General features: G+C 38.9%; 1 protein-coding gene across 8 annotated transcripts; it reads left to right on the top strand.

The window, feature by feature from the left end:
• Positions 1-1,975: 1,975 nt before the first annotated feature.
• On the top strand, positions 1,976-20,578 carry SAMD8 (sterile alpha motif domain containing 8). 8 transcript variants are annotated; one of them, XM_030030325.1, is made up of 8 exons: positions 1,976-2,144; positions 2,571-2,738; positions 3,627-3,767; positions 9,536-10,143; positions 11,888-11,983; positions 12,716-12,833; positions 13,631-13,781; positions 14,816-20,578. In XM_030030325.1, exons 4-8 carry the CDS (start codon positions 9,563-9,565, stop codon positions 15,118-15,120), a joined length of 1,251 nt encoding a protein of 416 aa, XP_029886185.1. In that variant the 5' UTR covers positions 1,976-2,144; positions 2,571-2,738; positions 3,627-3,767; positions 9,536-9,562; the 3' UTR covers positions 15,121-20,578. The 8 variants fall into 8 exon arrangements, with proteins under 8 accessions (XP_029886185.1, XP_029886187.1, XP_029886189.1 ...); XM_041127339.1 differs by lacking the exon at positions 1,976-2,144 and adding an exon at positions 8,857-8,964 and having other exon boundaries at positions 2,473-2,738; XM_030030327.1 differs by lacking the exon at positions 2,571-2,738.
• Positions 20,579-22,062: the final 1,484 nt, after the last annotated feature.

Raw genomic sequence — 22,062 nt, forward strand, 5'->3', positions numbered from 1 at the left:
ATTAACAGGTCCATTAATAACAGGAAGACGAGGTCCTTTGATTTTTTTTGTTTGTTTGTTTGTTTTTTCAGATCCATACATTTGTGTTATATGGTTTGTCACTAATGAACTCTGACTTGTCAGTTTTTCATCTAGTGCATGTAAAGGGAAAGAAGGGGAACACTGCTGAGGATTGAAATTGCTCTTAATTCCTACATTGTTTGCAGAGGCTGCTAAACTGGCAAAGGAAGTGGAACATTCCCTCCAACTTCAGCAACTCATTTGGGAAACTACACATCATTTGGAGTAAAAAACTAAAGCAGGATGGAACAGATTGCTTAGAGATAAGCATCTTTGAACCAGTATCAGGGCATGTGGCAATGAGCAGAGGTTGTTACAGTTTGTTTCTGTTCCGAATATCCAGTATTTGATCTGTTTAAAATGTATACAGCCCATTACAATTGAGATTGTACAATCGTGGACATTTGCATTAGATTGCTAGATGACTTGACAACTTGATGTAGCTTTGAAACATTTTGAAATGCAAAATTTCCTTGTTTCACTGTGGCGGCACGTAAGCATTGCAAAAGATCCTTTTTCTTCTCTGTGAAGAAAGAATACAAGGCCAAATTCTTTGAAAAGGCTAGTGTCATTAACTTACTGCAGCTACATTGGCACCTGCTTTTTACTTCAACTGAAGCCACAACTTAGACTTGTCTTGGACCTCATAGTAACTACATCATCAAAAAAGCAAATTCTGTATGTTCTTCAGACTGCATTATGCTGCTGCAAAGGGCTGGCTGCTACCACAGTCAGTTGATATACAGAATAAATTTTATTTCTGGAGCCATTTGTTTCTAACTCCTCTGTATCCTCCTGTCCCCTCCATTTGGATTATTTATAGGTTATGGAGCTCCTGAAGTTATGGTGCCTTGTTGAAGCTTTCATAAGTCATCTGTGCTGTTCACATCTGTGTTTTGGATCACCTTGGATAAATGACTGAGTACTGTCGGCCAGCTGCCAGTTTTTGATTTATGTTTCCTACAGACATTAGGAAAGAATAACGGTGCAAAATATGGTGCATCTGAAGAGGAATATTTTGTAATGACTGCTTGGTATGAAAATTGACAGGATGAGGGTCCTGTAAGTTTTCTCTATTTTGTCCTGACATACGCCTTTCAATGACAGATGGGGTTATTTTCAATACTACACTAGTGGGTTTTTAAATTACGTCAGATCACTCTATGTGTTTATTCACGTCTCATAAAAAAAAAAAAATCAATGAAAAATCCTATTTAGTGTGGTTAGAAACCTCCACCTCTTTCTCACATACAGGCTGTACTAAGGTACTTCCCAACGATGGACCACAAGATCATACTGGAAAAGAGCATGCTATTTTATCTTCGAGGAGTACGGTTTTATGCCCTTAGCGTGGTTTAAGCACGTTCTGTTCTTCAGTTAGAAAAGCAAGATACCCCTGCTTCTCCCTTCAGCTGATCTCTGTGGGGATTATGGATGATTTCTTCTTACGACTTCTAAGAAATATGCTGCCAACCATCTACGTGAGTTTCTTATACAGCTCCGATGAGTCCTGACTACACGTGCGCGCGTTTCAGACCTTCCTTTCCATCGGTCCCGGGCCGAGGCAGGCCAAGGAGCCATTCGCGTGTTGTACGGCCTGCACCCGGGGGGGAGGTTAACGACGGGACACCCGGGTGTAAACGTGCCCGCAGGCCCCGGAAGCCGAAGCCCCCCCGCTCGGGCCACCGGCGAGGCGCCAGCGGGCAGCAACCCCTCAAGCGCTCCGAGCCCCCGTCGGCGAGGCCCGCGGTAACAACCCGGTAGGCACCCGCCGCCCACGGCCTAGTCCTGCACTGCGGCCGGCCCGGGGGCGGCGGAGACGGGCGGGCAGCGGCGGCGCCCCCTCCCGCGGCGGCGGCGGCCTCTCCCGGAAGCTGCCCGCGCGCCGTCCCCGCCCCTTCCGCCGTCCGCCAGGGGCTGGCGGCCGCCACTTCCGGCCGGGTGATGGGGTGGTGGCGGTGGTCGCCGCCGCCGCCGCTGCCGCCGCCGGAGAGAAGGAGGGCGCGCGGGAGTCGCCGCCGCCGCCGCCGCCCCGGGGCCGGGCGCTGCGGCACCGCCACTTAGCGCTGCTGCCGCGGCGGTAGGTGAGGCGGGGCGGGGCGGGGTGCGGGGGCAGGTCCCGGTCCCGTCCTCCCCGCGGGGGTCGCGCGTCGTCCCGCAGCGGAGCGCGGTGCCCGGCGCCGGGCCCGCAGGGGCCGCCCCGGGACGCGGGGGAGACCCGCCCCGGCGTTGGGAGCTCGCCGCCGCCGAGGAACCGGGTCCCTGGGCGCTGCGCCCGGCTGGCCGGCGTGTGCGCGGCGCGGGCTGCGGGCGGGCTCCGCGGGTGTCGGGAGGGAAGGGGCCGCTTCCCTCCGGCGGCCGCGTCGGGGGAGGGCGGCTGCATCTGCCGCAGGGGGTGGGAAGCCTCTGATGTTGTCTGTTCGCGCGAAGATCCGCTCCGCCGTAATTAACGCGCGTGTCTCTCGCGGAGACGTCTGTCCCGAGGTCCGACCGCCACCCCGTGTCGGCAGGCTGTCGGCGGCGTCCCTGCGGGCTGCGGGTGCCGGCTTTTGAGGAAACCGGTCTGCCAGGAAACTAAAAATCACGCCTGTTTCTCGCTCAAGTTCGTCCGTCTGCCGTGGAGAGGACGAAGTGGTTTAGTCTTCGCGCCTGGTCCCGCCGGTTTCGTTCTGAACTTTGTAAGTTTGCCGCTTCAGCAGCGATCACCGAGGGGGGAAAAAAAGCCTCGTTAGGAGCCGGGGTGTGAACGGGAGGGTTTGTCGGGGGGGCGGCGGGGCCCGCGGTGCGCTCGGCGAGAGCGGCTCCAACAGCAGGGGGGTCGGGGGCGTGCTGGGAGCGTGCTTTTTTGTTGTAGCGGGTCTGGGAGGAGAGGGAAATCGTTTGGTTTCTCGTTCCTGTGTTAGCCTGCGCAGGAAGCAAGTCGTTTCTGGAAACGATGCTTTGTGTCAGCCCCGCGGTTAGGTAACAAAACAGCCGTACCAGGTCAAAGCGGGTATTTAGTTATCTTGCTATTTTCTCTGTCGATGGTGTAAAATTGGTGGGCAAAGTGTTTAGTTTTGAGTGAAAAAGTTTTTGAGCGCGTAGGATTTGGTAATTAACGAGGCAGCATGGAAGAGTGCTGTTACTGGTTTGCACGCATGCTGTTCGAGTTTCAGGATTAAATGGAGGAGTCTGCCCGTGTGGGACAGATTCTGTGTGAGTTTAAGGCCTGAGCGTGTTGAGAAAGTTGAAGCTGCAGGAATTGTTATCCGCTCTGTCTGTCAAATCTATGTTGTTAATGCGTTAGCTGGCCTCTCGGACTATTCACTTAATGATTGCTATTTTTTAAAAATAATACTTCAAAAGGGTAGGTTTTTTCAGCTCTGTAAGTTAATGGAATGAGAGGCAAATGAGAGGCAGTTCTAATGTTCACATATTTATTGGATTGTAACTGAAGTGGTCTCATGGTTTTGTATTTGATGCTTCAGTTTGCAAAATTCATCTTACGAAAACCCAACACATGTTCTGGGTTGTAAGGTGACCTGATGGAAGATTCCACTTGCCCTAAGTATGCTCCATCTCCACAGAGCTCCCTCATGCAGCTGGACACGGTGTCTGTGCCACCTCCACAGAGCAGCTGATCATGCTGCGCTCTGGAGTGGCAAGAACTCGGCAAGACATTTCCTGGCATTTAAATGCCCCTCATGTTTGGTAGGGAGATATCAGAGGTAAGGAAATACCTGTGGTCTTGTTCTTCCTTTTGCTTTCTGTGATACAGAAAAAAGGTGGAATTAACTCGCAGAATTGGGGCAAAGTGATGTTTATACCCAGTGGAGGGAAACTCTTTGGGAAGTTTCATTAAGTTTTTATTGCAGAAATGCTACTTAGATGTGAAGGAAACATTCTGTAGGTTTGTAAAGAGCAAGAATTTTAAATTATCTTGTTTGCTACTCTGTGTGATCTTCTTTTTGCTGGCTGCTTGTTTGGGGTTTTTTTGGGGTAGTACACAATTAAAAACACAGCTTGGCCTAGGAGTTGCAATCTCTCAGGCTCTATACTATCACTTTTCCTTATACAGAGCTCAGTTTTGCAGCCCGCTAAGCTGGTTGAGGTCCATAAGCCGTATTACATTATAAATATTTATTTGATAATCACATAACTTTTAAAAGTTTTTTTTATTTCTTATTTATGTTAATGCATCTAAAATGAGGAAGGCTCCTAGATTTTCACTAGACCAGAAAGATCAGGTTGTAAATGATCGTAGAGAGTAAGAACAAACACAGTGTCACTTCAGATATTGTTCTGGTATTAATTTGGGTGGGGAGTTTGTTCATGTCTTCCCTTATTTCCATCCTAAGATGCGGGGTTTGGGAAGAAAAGAAAGAAAGAAAAGGGGAAAAGCAAACCTAAATTGTTTTACTGCTAAGTTGTATAAGGATAAAGAGCAGCAAACGTTCTGTTATGAGATGGATATACTAGTTCTTGAAGTTGGAGGAAAAAATACTTGACACACTGTATTTAGCACGTGAAATGTTTGAGATCTTGTACAAATATTAATGAAATACTGTGAATTACATTCTAAGATAAGTGGTGGTGTACTTGATCAGTTGTTTAAAAATCACTTGTGTGTGCCTTGAATTACGGTGGTAGGATAAAAAAAAATGTTTTGTTAGCTCGTTAGTACATTAGGACTTGAGCTGCTCTTAGTGTTCACTTGAGTATAGTACAACCCATTTGGTTTAATGAGGTGTAAAAGTCAGGGAGCAGTATGTATTCTATTCAGTTTGCTGCAACACCTAACTGCACTTAGTGGTTCTTAAGGCAAATATGTTTAGCTTTCAGGACTTTCTGTAGTAGCTGCTGACAGTTTTGCATGGAGGCATTCCAACAGAAAGACTCTTCTAAATGTATGGAGCTAATCTTTGATTTTACAGTATCAGTTCTGTATTTTCCACAATGCAGCACTGCAATGAATAATTCTTGAAAGGCACGTCTTCCTTGATGGTTTAAAACCTAAGACGTGCAATAAACTAAACAAGTGTTACTTAATGAGATTTCTTACCTTACCTTACCTTCATAAATAGCACTAAGACCTTTGAGTACAGTTAAAATACTGCTGATAATCTCCCATACTAGAAATGTTTATGAAACAACTCTGATAGCAAATTCACTAAGTCAAACTGAATGCAAGTTTTACAGGAATAGTTTGCATTTGAAGTTATTGTATGCTTGCTTCAGGAAAATACTTATCCAATTTTCCGGTCTCACAGTGGGCGTTTTGCTATGTTTGATCAGTTTTATATATAGCATGGTAGCTATTGTATTAAAAAACCCTTGAAAAACCATGTATTGTTTTTGGAAGTGTTCTTTTTCTCCTTTTGTTTACAAGATATTGTACTATATATGGTGGCATTTAGAAGGTAAAGATTAAGTCACTGTATACTATATGGCAATGAAACATTTGGTGCTATTTGCTTTAAATAAGCACTGAAGAATTTAGAGTTTTCAGGAAGAGCAAGTGACAAGTTTCTGATGCAAGTCAGCAGAGTATCCGAGACTCTTGATGCATAACAAGGCAATGCTGTATGTTCTTTTTCCAGCACGGCGTTACTAAGTTGGTATGTGACAGTAGCCTTATTATTGCAGGCTGGCTCAGCGCACGTTTTTGTGTATGGCTTTTTTTTTGTGCTGGGGAGCCAAGGCCTCAAACCTCTTGTCTGCATTGTGAACCAGCAGCCTTTGTACAGAAAAATTTTCCCCATGGTGTGAGATGTCATGCTTCTAGGCCAGCAGACCCAGCGAAGGAGGGGCTGAGTTGAAATTGCCTATATTCGAACTTCAGCTTGAAACCTTCCACAAAGAAATGTCGGTTAAATCATTTGAGATCCAATAGTTCTTTGGTGTCCTTCCTAAAATTCCTCTCAAGGATGGTGAGAATTGGACCTAGCTGGGGGGAAAAAAAAATCAAGAGGAATGTCAGCAAGGAGAGCCACAGGCTCTCCCAGGCACATGAGAGGGCAGGTGGTGAAGCAGTAATGGTGCTGGTAGAGTTTTGCATGCATGTCTGGAATAAACAAATCCAGTCAGCATTCTGCTAACTGCAGCAGATGTAACTAGGATCTTATTTAACCCTTCAGCTATGATTCTGGTGTAATCAAGTTTTGTTTCCGTAACAAGACCGCAGCCTAAAATTAGTGTGAAATTAATGCTACTTTTCCTTGGCTAGAGTCGTGATTATCATATTCAACTTTCCACATTTTTATCTCAATGTACTGACTCGAAGTCAGTATGCTAGGAAAGCTAGGGACTTGGTTGACTGGCAGTAATTCAGTAGAGGAAAACATGATAGAATTGTGGATAATCATTTTGAGAGAGATTAATTTTCCATATTTAAATACACATCTAGGAAAAACATTGTGCTAACAGCTAGGGTATACTCAGCCTCTCAGAGGCACCTCATTTCTTAAAATGCCCTAACCAAATTGTAGAAATGTTCATGGTTCATAACTTTTTTCTTTTTAAAAAAATTAATACTTCTACACATGTGCATGAAGTTCATATTCAGTTGTGTTCATGCTGTTAATTGAAAGGCTGGGGAAGGAAAAAGGGAAACGGGACACATGATACTTAGAGCTGATGAGCGGACTAAGTATAAAGTCAGAGTAGCAGGAAAGTAATCAACTAGCTAGCTACAGACGTTGCTGATGTCAGGCAAAAAGTATATTTTGCCCTCTGACGCTTAAGTCTGTTCTTGCTCTGTGTTACTCATGTGTGTTATTCATCATTAAATAATGTTATCCATTATTTGGTTTCAGCGATAAAACCAGTAATGTAGAAGGCAAAGTAGTTACCAGTGCTGTTTTCTTTCAGAAGAGCAGTACAGTTATCTAGGTGACTTGGTCTCTTCCACTATGTTAGTCAGTCTTGTGTTGCAGACTGGTAATGTTGGAAATGTTATGTAGTGTTCTTAAGCTTCAAAAAATGAACAGGAGCAGTTGGGCACAGAGATCTGTATTATATTGTATTCCAGGTGCTAAGATTATTAGGGTAAGTGTTTTTTACTATTTAAACTACAAAAGTGGCACTAAATGAGTAGTCTGAAGGAGAAGGCAGTTTCTGAGTTTAAAGAAATTGCCTTGTCATCAAAACTGAACTTAACTGTTGCTGTTGAGACGAAATCAGCTACCAGCTGAGTGGAATGGTTAAGTTTGTTTTGTGTAAGTGTTTGTTTCTTTTGTTGATTTCTTTGTCTTTTTTGAGTTGGTTAAATGTCTTGTCTTTGACAGCATTTAAAAATGGGAGCAGGTCCTATCAGGTGCATCTTAAGGTTAATGTAGACTTTCTCCCAGGTCCAGCCCATTCAGTAGTGACCTTTGATGGGTATGCTTACTCAGTGTTGTAAGGTTACCTTTATTGTACCTTTGGTAAGGGTTGATTTTTATTCCTGCAATGCCAGATGAAGAAACACTAGGCTGGTGTTAGGCTACTTGACTTGTGACAAATGAGTAGAATTCTTGTAGCTTAGGGAGAGTTTCATGCTTTTGCCCTCAGAAGTTGCTTTGGTTAGAAGACAAATCAGTAAGTTGAGTGTATTTTTGGTGAGTCTAAATTCACTGCTTTTAGAAAACTTGTGATGATTACAGTGTTATAAAAAACAGTGATTACCAATTTTTTTCAGTATTTTATCTGTGTTTCTGAGTAAGGAAAGCTGGAAGTCCAGATAAGCAACTCAAGTTTGTTTGTTCTACTGGAGTAAGATAAAAATATGTAGTACGAAAAAGGTCAATTAACCGATCATGAATTACAAATTAAATGGACTTTTGAGAAACTAAAACTATGCATTAAGTACATGTTGTTAATATACAATCAACTCCAGAGAGAATATCTTCAAAAGTACCACTCCCTTAGTTCTTTTAGAAGGGCAACTTTAATTTGTGCGTTCATTTTTCTTCTAAACTATTTCTTTTGCACTGCTCGGAAATCTCGTTGGACAAATTGAATCTTCTCTGATATACAATAAAATAGCGTGTGGTCCTGTTAGATGTATGCTGGAAGAAAAAGTTGCATCCAATAATTATGATAAGAGCTACTTCTAACAATAGGTACTGTACCTATTTAAAAGAAGTGAGAAGGGAAGAGCTTCTGGTTTTGGAAGAGCTGTGCCCCTGAAAAAGATGTAGAACTGTGCTGAATATTCATGATGGGTTTGAGTACCTGTTCACTGTATACAGAAGCTAAATAATAGATTAAGTAGACTGTTTCCTTGCGTTCATTCTGAAAACCTTGAATGATGTATGTGGCACTAGTGTATTGTACTATCGTGTATTTTCTGAGATTCGGTTGGCATGATTGAAGCATTCTAGTTAATTAGACTGGTTTTTTCAAGTACAGAGGAGCTGTGAAATTGTAGCTGTTTCTTAGATGGTAGCTCTACATAAGCCACCAAATATAAATTATGCACAAATCCATTCTGTCTTAAATATTGGATAAGCTTTTTATTACTTTTTACATCAGTGGTAGGCTTTCAAAGTTTTTTTTCATGTATTCCACATAACATTCTGTGGTTAATTTTTTTCTGGTGGTTGTTGTAAGTTGTTCTGGTGACTTGTCATCTCCATATGACTAAAATGTGGCTGAGATGTCTGGCCTTCCTTCAAACAATATTCTAGAATCAAGAAAACTATTGAGAAATCTGTGTTAAGAGAATACATCTTTTCTGGTTTTGGTGTGTTGTTATGCTATTTATTACCACATCACTTTTGAAGATGCTTTGGAATTAAAGCTAATGCTTAATTTCTGGTAATGTTATTTTGAAAGCTGAATATTTTAAAGGATTTGCAATATAATAAGCATCTATCTTAATTACTGAGATCAAAGATAGAAATATGATGGCTTCACCATCAACATACAACTAAGATGCCTCAGGTCAATATTATTGTAGATACCTAGTCTTAGGTTTACTTGTGGCGGGGGGAATGTCATGCCAAGCTTCAGTATATATTTTAAAACAGTGGAATGTATTGGATCTGTAATGTATTATTTTAGCTTTAATTCAGTTTTACATGGCTGCTGGCTATGCTTTCTTGCTTAGTTTGTGAAGTGCAAACAGTGGAAAAGGCTAATGATTAAGCTGGTATTTAAACAGTAATCTTTGTTTTTCATTGCTTAGTGTAATTAACAAACTGGGATTTATTTATTTATTTAACAAAAGAATAAAAGTAGACTGGGTACATCTAGGAAATAATTCTGCTTCTTGGTAGCTTTAAATTTCTACTTGGAAACAAATGAGATAATCTTAATTTAGTTTGCTTGAATAAAAAATGTTTTTAAAGCATTTTTATATTACTTACCTAATAAATTATATGTCTTGTTATAGCTGGCTATTATATAAAAAGCCTTTGGCTAATTAAGCATCTAAAATAGAAAAAAATACACTGGCATTTCAGTAATAGTCATTAAACATTCAGGTCTTGTCTCTTTCTCCAATATGTAACAGGTCAATTTTATTGGTGGATAGAGAAGGATGATGGCAGGCAATAACCAGTTTTGCATTCGACGTTGGACTACCAAGAACGTGGCCAAGTGGCTGAAGGAAGAAGGCTTCTGTGAATATGTGGATGTTTTGTGCAATAGACACAGGCTAGATGGAATTACGCTGCTGACACTTACTGAGTATGATTTACGATCCCCTCCTTTGGAAATCAAAGTCCTGGGGGATATCAAAAGGCTAATGTTGTCCATACGCAAACTACAGAAACAACATATTGATGTTCTAGAAGAGCTGGGTTACAACAGTGATAGTCATGTTGGCACAGCATGCCCAAGTGTTGGTTCACTACAGGGTACAGATTGGTTTTGTAATGGTGAAGTACCTCGGGACTGTGATGGACCAATTACTGACCTGAACGGTGATCAGTACCAATATGCAAATGGAAAAAACAAACACTCTACTCGAAGACTGGACCCAGAGTATTGGAAGACGGTTTTAAGTTGTGTGTATGTCTTCATAGTGTTTGGCTTTACATCGTTTGTTATGGTTATTGTACATGAGCGAGTACCTGACATGCAAACATATCCACCTCTACCAGACATATTTCTAGATAGGTAAGAAATTTTCTTTTACAACAAAATAGTAACTTCATGGTTAAAGTATAGGCTGTCTTTTCTTCATTCTCAAAGTTTCATATGCTCTTGAAGATGCCTCTGCAAAATAGTAATTAGAATGTAGTAAACCCTTCTGCTAAGATTGAAATGTACATCAGTTAGATGCAGAGATTTAGTCTTCTCAGGAAAATAAATTGAGCTGTTGTTCTACCCCGTTTACACCTCATTCTACATCTTTAGCTAATCACAACACAGGAATTAATTCATCCATCCTCTCATTCTACTAAAAAGGATGATGGTCACCTGGCATAGGTAAGCAGCCATATGCATTTTCTGAAATCTAGATGCTGCTGTGAAGTTTAACATGTCTTGATATAGAAAAACTTTTAATGACGGAATATTTTGGTCTGCCAGTGAGCAAGGCAATTAAGAGGGAGTAGCATTGATACTGTGTTTTTGCTGTCTCCCCACTGTCAACTTGTTGAAGATGGTTTAGGGAAACTCTGAAGTAGACTGAATAGACCAGCATCTTTTTTAATCGTAGAGTATCTATGTACCAAAACACTGTTGTGACTTACACAATACCTGCTCATTTTTTGTAGAAAATATTCCACTTCAGGCAGAAAAGAGACACAATAGCAAAGGTGAAATTCTGGTCATTGACTACAGATTTAATAGAGAATAAATGCTCCCTTTTGGAGAACTTACTGCCTAGAGAGTTTTAAAAGACAAGATAAACTGTTTAAGAAAGAGTTCAGTCTTTGTGATCTCCTTATTCCTGCCAGTAATTTCTGTTTTCGTGAAGTCAGTAGGAGTCTACTCTTTTGAGTAATTGTGCAGACTCCCCCATAAGTTTAGATATAACTCAGCAACGATGGACCATGTCGAGCAGTGGAAGAGGGGAGAGAGAACGGGAGCTATGGCATTACTGGATTTTGTTCCCAGGGCCTTACCACAGTATTCAGTGGGCAGGAGGATGGGGAAGGTCAGAAAGCAGCAGCTCACAAAACAATGCAAGGGGATTACTACAACGCTAGCATTTGAGCAGCGCTTTGCTACCACTTTGTATCAGGGGGAACACAAAACTATGAGGAGCAGCCTCTCTTGAAATCTGTCAATCTGTATTTTGGTGAAATTGCAGAGTGGAAGTTGTTACTGGTGCTCTATGTGTGCAGGAAAGTCTTAAATCTTTTGCCAAGCAAGGCTAAAAGGTTTGCATATAGTGATTATCACTGAAATCTAACTTCGAAAACATTTTTTACTTTCCCTAACGCTTTTCTGTGCAGTTCTGCTTCATTACAAGTATTTAGGATTTTAGGCTTTGTAGCATTTCATTAATTGTGTTGACATGGCATTCTTATAAGCATAAGCAGCATAATTGACGTGATGCAAGTTTGTGTCAGAATGAAAAAGGTTGTTGGGAAACAATGGTAGAGGAACACATCCTGTTAGTAAATCACACGTAAATTAAGAGAGCATGCTAGGGATTTTCTTTGACTTAGTGAATTCTGTGTAAATGTCCACTGAAAATACATTATTAGAAATGAGATAATGTAATTCAAAAGTAATTCAAATTCTATTTAATTCAGTCTAACAAAATAATTTCTTGCTTTAGTTTAAACTATTGTCAGAGTTACTTTTGTAGTTAGAACTTCATATGTCTTTATTCTCAACACTGAGACTAGAAAGAAGAGTTAAGCCTTTGTATTGTAAGTTAACTTTCTTGCTTCATCCTTTTTTATAGCGTCCCTAGGATACCATGGGCTTTTGCTATGACTGAAGTGTGTGGTGTAATTCTTTGCTACATTTGGCTGTTGGTTCTTCTGCTTCACAAACACAGGTACAGTATATAAAATTGAAATTAACTGGTACTTTGATCGAGAGAAAGGACTGTAACAAGAATTTATGATGATTGTTTAAGACTTTCCAGTCAATAAGAATCTTGTAAGCTTCTAATATGCCCCTGTTAAAATGGATTAGGGAGGATTTAATCAAGAATGGTGACTTGTGAATCTTACAAAGGAGTAATCTGAATTTACTTTTCTACCAGATTTATATGTAATTTTCTTCAGAACATATGTATTTCAGAGAGATGTCAGTATATCTCTCATACTGTAACAATTTTGTATATAAGAAAATCCTATGAGAATGAAATTCCACAGGATGGCTGAGCCAGCCTAGCAGCTTGCTGTCACTGAAGAGTAGAGAACCCATTTGCATGCCTGTGTATTTAAGTTACATTTTCACCATTTTGTTGATTTTTTTTTTATCAGTTTGCCAACAGAAGGTGTGAGTGCCAAAGCTAGTACCAATGTAGCTGCAGAGGAGTGGAGCTGTACCTTTTGGTGACAGTAAGCTTGCTGCAGCGTCTCACCCTGTCATGGGGAACCATACTTTTACAGTACTACTTTAAAATAATAAATAATTATTTTACTGTGAAACTTGCAGCAATGATGAAGGGACTTCATGGGATTAAGTTGGGGTGTGGGGAAATGTTTTTATCATAACTTTCCTGATTTAAAAATACATTATATTAGGATTCTTGCAATCAGTTCCTATATACTTTTCCCAGATCTATACTTCTGCGAAGGCTGTGCAGTCTCATGGGGACAGTATTCTTATTACGTTGCGTTACAATGTTTGTTACCTCACTCTCTGTGCCAGGCCAGCACTTGCAGTGTACTGGAAAGGTAAAAACTTAAAATGCTTTAAATGCTTTTTCTTGTTTCCTTTTTTTAAATTTAATTTAAGATATGATTAAGGTTGTTGTGACCATAATGATAAATGTGTGTTTGCAAGAGCAGCGTTTTTTCTCTCCTATTCCCCTCCACGACCCTTCATTAATTGTCATTATGCAGGCAAGCACCCTTAGGGGTCTTAGAAGCGCTTGCCACTTTGGAGAGGAGATAGTTAGTTGGGGAAGGGTGTTCAGAATAGTTCACAATGTAAACCAGAGAGAATACATCAGAGAAGTGTGCACTTGAGATACTGACTTAGTGAAGAAAGGCTGAAAGTGGAGTAATCGCTTCTTTGTCTTGTTGGATGTGTGGTTTTGAAAAAAAGCCCAACTATTATTATTTCACCTCTTCTAATAAGTGGTATTCCACAGAACATGGGATTTTACGGTTTTATCCTAACTTCTAGTTAGAAGAAGTTTGAGCTGAACATATTGGAAGCTTGAAAATGACACACTGGGAGGTTGAATACATTCAAAAAAAGGTGGCAGACTCTGTATGTAAATCTCTTGCAACAAAATACTTGCTCTAAATTCCAGTATTCATCAGAGGTATGATGAATACAGTTTGTAGTTACTAATGTGACTCACTGCCACAATAAAATCCAAAGATGTGCTAACCTGCATTTTAATAAAAGACCCCATGTGATAAATGGTATTAAACATACCTAGTGCTATACAGCTAACTTTAAGGACATACTGTTCAGGCAGTGGGGTTGGAACTTACTAAAGGTTAATGTTACTGTCTTCTAGTTGTATGGCAATGTTTGGGCAAAACTCCAGCGGGCCTTTGCCATATGGAGTGGCTTTGGAATGACTCTGACTGGAGTACATACATGTGGAGATTATATGTTCAGTGGCCACACTGTTGTCCTGACCATGCTCAACTTCTTTGTCACAGAATGTAAGTACAGAGTGCCAATACTTAAATGTCTTTTAAGTGTTAAGAGTATGTACTGCTTGCTGTCAACCAAGGCTGCGAGAGTGTAAATGCTTAAATGTTCTCAAGTATTAAGAGTATCTGCTGCTTGACCTCCTCAAAAAGTTCAGAGTGTAACATTTAAGCAAATATATAAATGCAGATTGCTGTGCTCTTTCTCAGGTTTGTGACAGTTCACCTGCAGACAGGAAAGGAGCAGCACCACCTAGATTAATGGAAGGATGGATAGGGCACACCTGAAAGAACACATGAGCCAAGAAAATTAGAAAGGCTTTCTAGCTTGCTACGGGGAGAATAATAGGGAAAATACTTGCGATTGTCTGTTCCTATATACTTCCCTAGGTATGCCAAAACCAGCACACTGCCACTGACCCCTGTCAGGCAAAATACCTGGCCAGGTGGCTGTATGTTTAGTATAATCCATAAAGCCAAAATACCAAACCTCATAATGAGTGAGAATATATGAAACAATAGTGCTCTTCTATAAATACAAAGTGTGATTTGATATATTATATAGCAAGCTAGGATATTCTGTAAATACAAAGTGTGATTTGATACATTATATAGCAAGCTAAGATAATTAGTTTGAGTTCACCTCTCTGTTATTGACTGCAATAACAGAGTAACGTATGCTTTATGACATTTTTCCCCTTATTACATGGAAAAGGCATGATTTTCATTAAAAGAAGTTGGTTGAACAAAGAATTCTGCTTTGCATGGTCCCAAACCATTTTAGGATGCTCCGTTAATCCAGAAATGCATAATAGCTGTGTTTGTAAATGAAGTCATGAAGTTGTAGACATTTATAACTTATGTGGTTGTTTTCGTTGGATTTTTTGGACCTGTAGATGTAAACAATATTTCCAGATGAAGACAATAACTTCATCACATTTTTGGATGATAAATCTGTGTAAAAACCTGCAATGTCTAGGCCTGGATTTTGTAATGACCCAGATTTTTGAGACATTCAAGTTCGGTTGCTTTCTGTTTTCTCCTAGATACGCCAAGGAGCTGGAACTTCTTGCACACCTTGTCCTGGGTCCTGAATCTCTTTGGAATCTTCTTCATTTTGGCTGCACATGAACATTATTCTATAGATGTCTTCATTGCCTTTTACATCACTACAAGACTCTTTTTGTATTACCATACGTTGGCTAATACTAGAGCATATCAGCAGAGTAGGAGAGCAAGGATCTGGTTTCCAATGTTCTCTTTTTTTGAATGCAATGTTAATGGTACTGTTCCCAATGAGTATTGCTGGCCCTTTTCAAAACCTACTATACTGAAAAGATTGATTGGCTGAAGAGTACGGGTCAATTCAGATTTTTATGAATTGTTATGACTAAGATCCTACAAGGCTAGCTGAAGGGGGGATGTAAAGTAACATTTTTCACTCCATGATCATCTCCTCCTTGTCTTGTTTCTTAGATTCTTAGCCATAAAATGGGGTTCCCATACTTCACGGGGATGTCTTTTGTTTTCTTGTTGCTAAAATAGAAAACAGTGCAGGGACCGGTAAAGGCTATCAGTGAACCATGAATATAAACCAGAATAATGTTACCCTTAGTAAAGTTCTATGTGAATGTTTATGTAACTTCAACCTCAAATACGTGCTTGTACTGAATGTAATATACACTTTACAGGTCCAAATAATCTCTGTTACCTGACATGCCAGCCTTTACATATACTGACTAAAAAATTAGAACTTTATGAAGACTTTCTTTTACAAGTCATAAATGTAATTTTCAGAACAAATTCTGTGTATACTTAAGGATTGAGGAGTACTGTGTCATACTGAAGAAAGCAGTATAGTTCCTTGCTAAAAGGGTCTCTTAACTGTTAAATATCAAGTCTTAAAGTATAATTGACAGTATAAATGGTCTGCACACAGGTTGCCAAAAATGAAAGTCTGCCTTGTGGCTATGTGGCGATGATGTTTTTTTTAATGAGAGCTTATTTAGTCTAGTCTATCAGTTGTCTATATGGTTGTTCTAGCACTTGGAAGTTTTCCCTTTTGTGTTTAAATAAATGAGTTAAAGTAAATGCTACATCCACTGAAAGTAAAGTTAATTTAGCTTTAGTGAGTTTAAAGCCACAAAATAACTTTTGTGTGGTTTTAATTGCTTTATACCCAAACCTGTGCATGTTTTTTAGGAGCAGCTCTTTAACATTGGAAAAACAGAACAGTTATCTTCATATAATCTTACTGTCCCATAAATGGATGGGGAAAATGCATGTAGTAACTCTTTCAGGAAAAGTAATAATAGTGAGTATTGGAAATAGTGCTCATATTAATGTATGTTTTAGCACTCTGGTGTCAACAATATGGTGAGTATCTCTGGATATATATACACAGTATATTTGTTTATATATATATAAACACACAGAGTATATGTTCTTCTAACAAGTATGAAAAGAGACTAGTTCTCAATTTAAGTTGCTCGTTTACTACACTGAAAGATAAAAGTACCATAAGCAGTTGAGTTTTGGTTCTTTAAAAGAAAAAAAACCCAACACACAACAAAACACCCCCCAAAACTCCAAACCAACACTTTGAGTCCGTAATGCATAAGCAAGGGTCACACAGTTGGCGATCTCTTACACAGTGGTTTGTAAGGGGACAATACTAATGTTGGCTGTAGAGACTTGAAATTAGATTTATGCTAAATGAAAACTGATAGGTAAAAGGTGCAAATCATAAAAATGGTATAGACCTTTTAATTTGGTTAATGCAATTTCAGAACAGGTGGTATGTGCAAAAGCTAGCGTAAGTCAGCCTTGGAAAGTTAACATGAAGCATTTCCAGCGTGGTACAAGCTGACTTAATGGTCACAATGCACTTAGGTTTGCATGGAAAAGAATCCCTTTGGAATTTTGCAAGACAGTTTTGTATTTGGAGGCTTGTAACCTACTGTGGGCTACTCCTCACTGTATTGTGTTCTTTTTATAAACCTGGATTGTACTAACTTGACTGTCTCTTCGCCCTTCGTAGTATATTACTTTTGTAACTTCATTTAGCTCCTATTCCATGGAGGAATTGTGCATCTTAGAGTATCTCTGCCAACTGTATTGAGCACACACATATTGTACGATTCTGCAGACTTTTATATTTGTAACATTCCAATTTTTTAGCAAAATTGCAGGTTTAATACTATATTGTTCAATCTGCCATAGCCTGATGGTTCTTGCCATCCAAATTGGGGGAGTATGCTTACACTTAAGAAAAAGGGAAAAATATTCTGAAAGATTTAAAGACTTTTCATTTTCTGTTCTTACCTTTCGGATTTCAGAAAGGCAATTTGAACATTCCTCTTGAGACTTTATAATCAAAGAGCTCTATTTGTTAATTTATATTTGCCTTTGCAATGCACACACAGTTATGAATGCTCTTCTTTTAAACTCTAGAAAACATCTCTTCTCAGGATATGCAGGATTGTATTCTGAGTTATAATGTGGAGAGGTATGCAATTAAACTTGCAAAGCTGTTGATTCTGAAAAGAGCCATGTCACTGCTAACTGTCATAGCTGTGTCTAAACCGAAAAATTATTTTGCAACTTAGACCTGCAGGAGAATTTTCAAGTACAGCATAGTGTAACAATGTTTACATAAAATAAAGCTATCATTTCAATACTATTTTTTTAACAAATGAAGTTCATATACTTTGAAACATAAGGCTTCTCTCTTTGTTCTAATTTAATTTTTCAAATTCTGTTAAGTAAATCCATGGTTTAAATCAGCATTGCTTATCAGTGTTTTTTAAAGGAAACGTTCTTTTGTGCTGTTTCCCTTGATGCTAAATACCTGAGTCCAGGATAAGTAATATACAGAGGTTGGGTTTGTGAGCATTGAAGTGGGTTAAAACATTGTCAGGATAATTGTCCTCCTCTGTTTTGGAAGTTCATTTTGTCTGTCTAGAAACATGCAAGAGGAAGGCTTGAAAATGATAGAAGATAGAAAAATTGATGTCACATGAAAAAGAGCACAGGTCAATCTGTAAAGTTGGTAATGTAAGCTTTACTGTTAATTAGGTGGAAACAAGTTGCGAGTAAGTGACAGGCTTAAAATTCTGTACCTCCTTTTTAAAGAGTCTGTGTTTTAAAAGCATTTTGCTGCTTCTCTGCTATTGACAAGCACTTTTAAGTAAAGGCAGCAGAGCATCAGGCCTTGGATTTAATGCTAAGTCTGTTTAGGGTTGTCCTTCTCTCTTATGTTCATGCACCAGTCTTTTTACCGTCCTTTAACTTGCTGCACTTACTTTGTGCCAAGTCATCTTCTGTGGTCCATGGGAATGCACACATAATCTGAATTCAGAGTAATGAATGAATGACTGTGTTATGTCAGCAAGTACAAGTGTCTAACAACATTGGTCTACTACTACAAAGTGCACAAACTAATAAAGTAGGAAAGTCTTAACTGAATAACTCTGGATATACAAAAGAAGGGGAAGGAAGGTCACTTTTTTTGGTAGCTTAGCAATTCTGGTAATGTTTGAGACTTGACAATGGTCTTGAGCTCTTCCTTACTATTACAAGTTTGGGGATATGTATGCACATACGTGCAAGTGATAGACACATAGGCATTCCCCTCCTCTTTTTTTTCTTTGTTTTTTTTGTTTGTTTGGTTGGTTTTTGTTGTTGTTGTACCTTATGACATAGCTTCTTATAATAGCTTTCCTAAACTTTTTGCCTTTAGTTTTTCCTTTCTGGAAGATCCCTTAATTTAGTGGGTTTATGACATTACACCCGCATACGGAAATCAAACTTTCATAGATGTGGAGGTTTTTTAGCAAGTGCTGATTACACTGACAAAAACTTAGGGAAGGATCTTTAAGCAAGGTTCCTCCAGCTGTTCTTGAATAATGATAGAGAAAGCTTCCATATATGCAAATTATCTTCATGTACTCTGTCAAACAAGATAACACTTATACAAAGTGTTGGTACAGAAATGTAGATAGGCCTGAAGTATTTAAATGTCTGAGACTAGCAAGAAATGGATCCTCTAAGTATACTAATTGTGATGAAGCAAATGATGTGCTTAACTTTTAAGCAAATCACTAAATCCACTTCAGTGAGGGGTTACCATTTTAGTTTAAGCGTTTTCTTGGATAAGGCCAAGTGCATGCTCTGCGTGGTGTACTGATACAGTAAGGAGAACGGGTAATGTCACTTCGTTTTTGGTTTTCCCTGATATCTGCCGACCCCCCCCCCCCAGCCCCCAGCTACTATAGAAGGAAACATTCCAGTAGAATTTTAAAGAAATTACTACTTAACTGGGTTCTGAGAGAAAAAATCAGTACAAAAAATGCATTGAAATAAAACTTTAATACTTACCTGCTTTTAAGAAGCAAGAGTCAGTTAAATGATTTGGAGAAAAAAAAAGTTATTTTTTGATGGCAATCATGTTAAGTAAGGTTATTTAGAAGTATTGAAACCCTTCAATGAGGATAAAAGCACAGGTTCCTATAATCTTCTTTTCTGTACAGCTGTGTGTCATGTAGTGCCAAAAAGATTATTGAAGGGAAAGAGGGAAGGGTTGAACTCAGACCAACAGTTAATATCTTCTTGGTTTTTTTAAGCAGTGCTTGCATATGTAGTGCTACACTTGTTCATTACTATTTAGCTAGTTTTTTGATGTATGAAAGTCCACTAGGTTTTCAAGCACCAAAACTACTGTGGAGCTGAGTCTTAATCATTAAATACGCATTTGAAGAAATAGCAGATGTCTTAGGGAAAAAAGTAGGCTTGTGAACCTGGAGTAGAACAACAGTAACCTATAACAACTATGATAGTTTTTCATCCTGTCCAGGTAGTTTCTACTGAAGAGTTGGAGAGGATTTGCAGTAATCTACATACAATACTGATTTTTTTCTGGTTTTTTTTTGAATAATCTAGGATACTGTTATAGAAAATTGACCTGTAACTACAAAAACCATTATAGTCTTGTCAAGATGGAAGTGTATTTGGCAGAAGTCCTAGCAGTGAGCCAGCTTATCCTCTGAATTGTTTTGTGCTTGTAGACTTCTATCAATCAAGGGTTAATTGGTAGACCACTGATGATTCATACAGATTACTATTTCTGATGTATTTTTGACATTGTCACTATTCTAATTGAAATAGTATATTGGGGAGGGGGGCAGTCCTTTGGAGTGAACCTACTGATGTCTTCATTATATGAAGAAAAATGTGGGGAAAAAAAACCCTTCACAACACCTCAAACACCATAATATTATGAACACTGAAGTTTCTGTATAGCAGTGTCCTGCATGCTTACAATTTGTATTTAAGACATTTGCAGTGAGTATTATGTACATAATTGTGACATGCACCTTTTTAAAGCCAGTTTGTAGTAGGTGTGTAAGAACTCAAGATGATGAATGTGGAGCACAATAACCTAACCTGTTAGCCCAGTGACTGTGTAGTTAGAAAGACTGTAACTTAGTTTTGCTCTTTCAATTCAGTTTTGTCAAATATGAGAAATTTGTCAAATGTGAGAAACCACAAACTGCATTGTACATGGTACTTAACATAATAGGGATGTAGAAACATGGCTTTTCACACTGGACATTACTTCAATTTGGTTCTGACAGAGAAAATACTATTACCTAATGGCTAGAAGGTATGCCAGTGAAGTTTGAAGTGAGTACTGTAAATAAGTAAATATTGTTTTGATTCTAAACTTAGATTGAATTAATATATTGTTTTATATCTTTGTTGTATTAAAACATATTTAAAAGTACTAAAATAAAATATTTGAAAGATGACAAATGTTTGATTTATTTTATATGTAAAATGATGGCTCATTATCTCTGTTAACATTGTAACCGTAAAAGTATACCGGGAGTAATCTACGTTTTAGAGTTGTTTTTCCCTGAAGCTCTGTTTTACTGGTGTGAAAATGCATGCTGCATAATGCATATATCAGTGTGCCTGATGTTTTTGCCAGTCGTAATTTGTTTTGGCAAGTCACTTAAATTTTATTATTAAAAACTTAGATAATGTATTCCATCTTGTAAGATCTCAGTTAAGTATGACAAGGGCTTTCAAAGAGTCTTCAGCTGAAGTAACCTTAATGTCTATAGGTATTGGTGGTGAATAGTGTTACAGTAAATCAACAGTCTATAAAAACTGTTGGGAAGACTGTGAAAGAGTAAAGTTAACTTCTGAAAACTTAAATACACTTAATGGTTTGTATGTTAGGCTTGTTGTTACTTTCAGTCATGGATTTTGGTCATCTGGTATGTGAAAGGATGTATGTTCATTCCTATGGAGAAACTTAAACAGTATAACAGGTATGCTGTGTGCTCTGGAGTTGTATGTTCACGTTTGTAAATGACAATTTTGAAATACATTTTGTGACCTTAATCCAGCTAAAACATTCTCCAATTAGTGTGATCCAGGTAAATTTAAGGTATTTACCTCCCTCTGAATTACAAAATCTTGATCAATCTGATAATTTAGAGAAAGAATCCTGAATGTGAAGCCCTTCCTCATTGTGATTTTTTAATATTTTTTTTAATCAGTTGTTAAAGACTGGATTCAGAAAGGAAAATGGGTGTGGCAATACATCTTTCTCAAAAAAAAAAAAATTGCAAGGAAGAAGGGGAAGCAAAAGCAATAAGGTTCAGTGTACCAGTTGCAGAGTCCTTACTGTGGTCTTTGGTCTAATATTCTGGGAAGCAGTAGATTGTGTTCTAGGCAACTTTGAGCAAGTATGTGCTTTGTGCATTGTAAAACAGATTGGGAAGACTTCCAGGGAAAATAGCTGCCTGCTTCCCAGAATATGTTGCAATACTGCTTAGAGATGTGAACTTTGAATAAAAAAATCTTTCCCCTCCACAATAACTTGCACTTCTCAGGGTTTCTACTACAACCAGAGCTAGAAAGATAAATAGTTGCTGCTATGTGTAATGAAGAAATAAAGCGGAATCTATGCAGATGGGCTTAAGTTTGATGTTAAAATGCAGGTGAAAAGCACCTCACTAGCCTACACTTATTTGATAGAACCTGGGGATAATCAACTTAAGATTGTCCTTCTCGGACCACTTTGTTCAGATTTATTTTCAAAACTCTCATAAGGAAATCTGGTACAGAACAGAAACTACTCTCCTGATTAATTAAATGAATTACGTTAAAATACCTTTAGGATCTGCAAACTGTTTATGTCATGGCATCCTATCTCTTTCTTCAGTGAACTTCTCCAAGGAAGTAGTTTATTCTTACATATTAAATGTACAGGTATCAGTCT

This window comes from Aquila chrysaetos, chromosome 11 (assembly GCF_900496995.4).
Source record: "Aquila chrysaetos chrysaetos chromosome 11, bAquChr1.4, whole genome shotgun sequence".
Taxonomy (NCBI): Eukaryota; Metazoa; Chordata; class Aves; order Accipitriformes; family Accipitridae; genus Aquila; species Aquila chrysaetos.